We start from the raw sequence: 2,379 nt of genomic DNA, 5'->3' as shown, positions 1-2,379 counted from the left end.
TGGTTTCCTATTCCATGTTGGAAATTGACCTGTTTGGTGTCCTGGTGCTAAGGACACTGGTAATTAACGCGTGGTTTCGTGGGATGTCAAACAGTTGGATAACCAAAGACAGACCTCAAAGCAGCAGGTAAGGTCTGTGAAGCTTGGTTTTGAGTGGCACAGCTAAACTAGGGATTTAGAAAATGGCAATATTTTGGAAACACAACCAACAAACAGCCCTGCTCCCACTATCTTTCGCTCTCTCTCGCCCCGTCTCCCATCACACTAATTCCAACTGGCTAGTATACTTTTCTATAAGATAACAAGATTCCGATAACATTGACGACGTTCCGTTGCATTTTCGAGTTTAACATTATCTGTCTTCATTCGGTTAAGGGAGGAGAAGGAATTAACAAATTGCATTTAGTTTGTCGGTCGGTGCGTGCGGCGGACAGTTACGTCCGATCGCACTCGATCAGTAGGCTAGATTGGATCACTTACACATCCGGCGATCATTGCTCCATTCAACATTTAGAAAAAGGAAACACCTTAGACGGATCGTTATTGCACATCCCGCGCACCGTGTCCTCCATCACCTTAGGTATCCTGCAACAAAGCTCCGATGACATAATCGGCTGACGGTTTTTCGGCCGTACGGTGCACTTGAATGCCCTTGTTCTCGATCGCTTTCTTCGTGCTGGGCCCGATCGCGATGATCTTTTTACCGGCCAGACTGATGCGGTGCTTCTCGAATACGTGCGCACAGTAATTGATGCCGGAGGGGCTGAAAAAGAGTAAGCTATCGATCCGTCGCTCCCCTCTCGGTTCCTCGGTTTCGCTGCGAAACAGTGATACTAGATTCCTTTCCAATTCACGGTGCGGAACCGTTTCGTACACCTCGACCGAATCCAACGAATAGCCGTACTCGGACAGCTTGTTCTGGAGCACATCCTGCTTGAGATTGCCACAGGGAAAGAGGAACGGCAAGGTGACGGTCTTGTTGTAGAGATCTGTCTTGATGAAATCGGCCAAGTTGCTAGCATTTCCCGAATGATGTCCTTTGGTATCGAGATCGAGCGTTCGCTGTATCAGGTCTCGTGAGGTCTCTCCGACGCAGTAGTTCTCCAGCGTTTTCCAATCGTCCTTCAGTTTCTGGCCTTGTAGCGCATCCCGGACGGCCGTAATGCTCCGTGGACTGGTGAATATCAATCCTGAGTATTTGTAAGGCGATAGCAATCGATCTCGCAGCACATCCAGCCGTTGAAACGAGAACTCCAGCGTCGGAATGAATACGGGCTCGTATCCGTGTTTCTCCAGCAGCGCCCCGTAATTGTCCGTATTCTCACTTTCCGACTTCAGAATCACCACCACGTTGCGCATCGTTGCGAAAACGGAACACTGTGTTGCCGGAACTCGCTAATTAGAAGTAGTATCAGCAGATAAGCAGCAAGGGCAGCTAAAGAAAATAAATTAAGTTGCAAAATTCTTACGGAAAACGAATTTCGATTTTTGTTTTGTATTTGTTTTCTCGGTGACAACCAGAGCCCCACAACAGCGAAGCGGAACCGTACAAATGTCAACAGCCATACAAAATTTTACGGACCAAATTTCGATTTTTATCACCGGTTTCTCCGGAAATGTACAAAAAAAGGGAAACTAGTGGTTAAAGTTGATACAACTGATTTTTATTCGGTTTAAAATAACTCTAAATTGCGACTAAGCGCTTCGCCTTTTTCGGGAACCACTTTTGCTACCTTGCGTGGCTCCTTTATCAGCGTCACCGGACACTGAACTTCCGTCCAGCAAACCGGAACCATCGGCACAGTTTCGGCTCCCGAATTAGCCCGCGAGCTGGGTGAAATGGCCACCACGACTCCGAGCTCGTTGTCCGCCGTCGAAAGATGGAACACGTTCAGCTCGATCTGATGCAGGACCCGGGCCAGCACGATATCGCCGGGTCGGAAGCATTTGTGTAGCTCAACGCGGTCGATCTCTGTCGCTCGTACGTCCTCTTTCCGGATGATTCCGCGGTACGGGCGATTAAGGGCAGTTTTACCGATACACAAAATGCGGCATTTGGCCATCCGATGGTGCACCGCTGTGATCCGTGTCGTCACGATATCGCCGATCACCGGAACTGTGGATCCGCCGCCGAAGGAAATCACGGAGATAAACGTGTTTTTCTCGCGCTTCTTCAGCTTCACGATACCGGCTAGCGCTGCGTGGATGTAGCCCAACTTCTCGTACGTTCCCTCGCTGGCCACGGTGAATTCTGAGATGGCGCATAGCACCTGACCGGGGACACAAATCAGCGTTTGTTCCGAGTTTTCTTCACTCATTTTCACGGATTTATTACGGTTTTATCTCGGAATTCGTTTCAGGAAATTATTATTTTGACAA

At 48.8% G+C, this 2,379-nt stretch overlaps 2 protein-coding genes across 2 annotated transcripts in view; both read right to left on the bottom strand.

Moving 5' to 3' along the window:
- The window catches only part of LOC125952403 (uroporphyrinogen-III synthase-like), a 1,958-nt gene extending 473 nt beyond the window's left edge, over positions 1–1,485 (bottom strand). Inside the window, exon 1 of the mRNA XM_049681856.1 lies at positions 1–1,485. This exon is cut by the window's left edge and continues 473 nt beyond it. Within this exon, the coding sequence (XP_049537813.1) occupies positions 577–1,359 (783 nt within the window). The 5' untranslated portion in view covers positions 1,360–1,485 and the 3' untranslated portion in view covers positions 1–576.
- A 163-nt stretch (positions 1,486–1,648) lies between these two features.
- Positions 1,649–2,379, bottom strand: LOC125952418 (exosome complex component CSL4). Its single transcript, XM_049681876.1, has one exon. It carries the CDS (start codon positions 2,316–2,318, stop codon positions 1,674–1,676), a length of 645 nt encoding a protein of 214 aa, XP_049537833.1. The 5' UTR covers positions 2,319–2,379; the 3' UTR covers positions 1,649–1,673.

The sequence above is a fragment of the Anopheles darlingi genome, chromosome 2 (assembly GCF_943734745.1).
Source record: "Anopheles darlingi chromosome 2, idAnoDarlMG_H_01, whole genome shotgun sequence".
NCBI classification, from domain to species: domain Eukaryota; kingdom Metazoa; phylum Arthropoda; class Insecta; order Diptera; family Culicidae; genus Anopheles; species Anopheles darlingi.
Note: the sequence above shows the minus strand (reverse complement) of the source record. Positions and strands in the feature narration are given on the sequence as shown.

Excerpts from the sequence above, each read along its gene's own strand:
- LOC125952418 (XM_049681876.1), bottom strand. The coding sequence starts at position 2,318 with ATGAGTGAAGAAAACTCGGAACAAACGCTGATTTGTGTCCCCGGTCAG.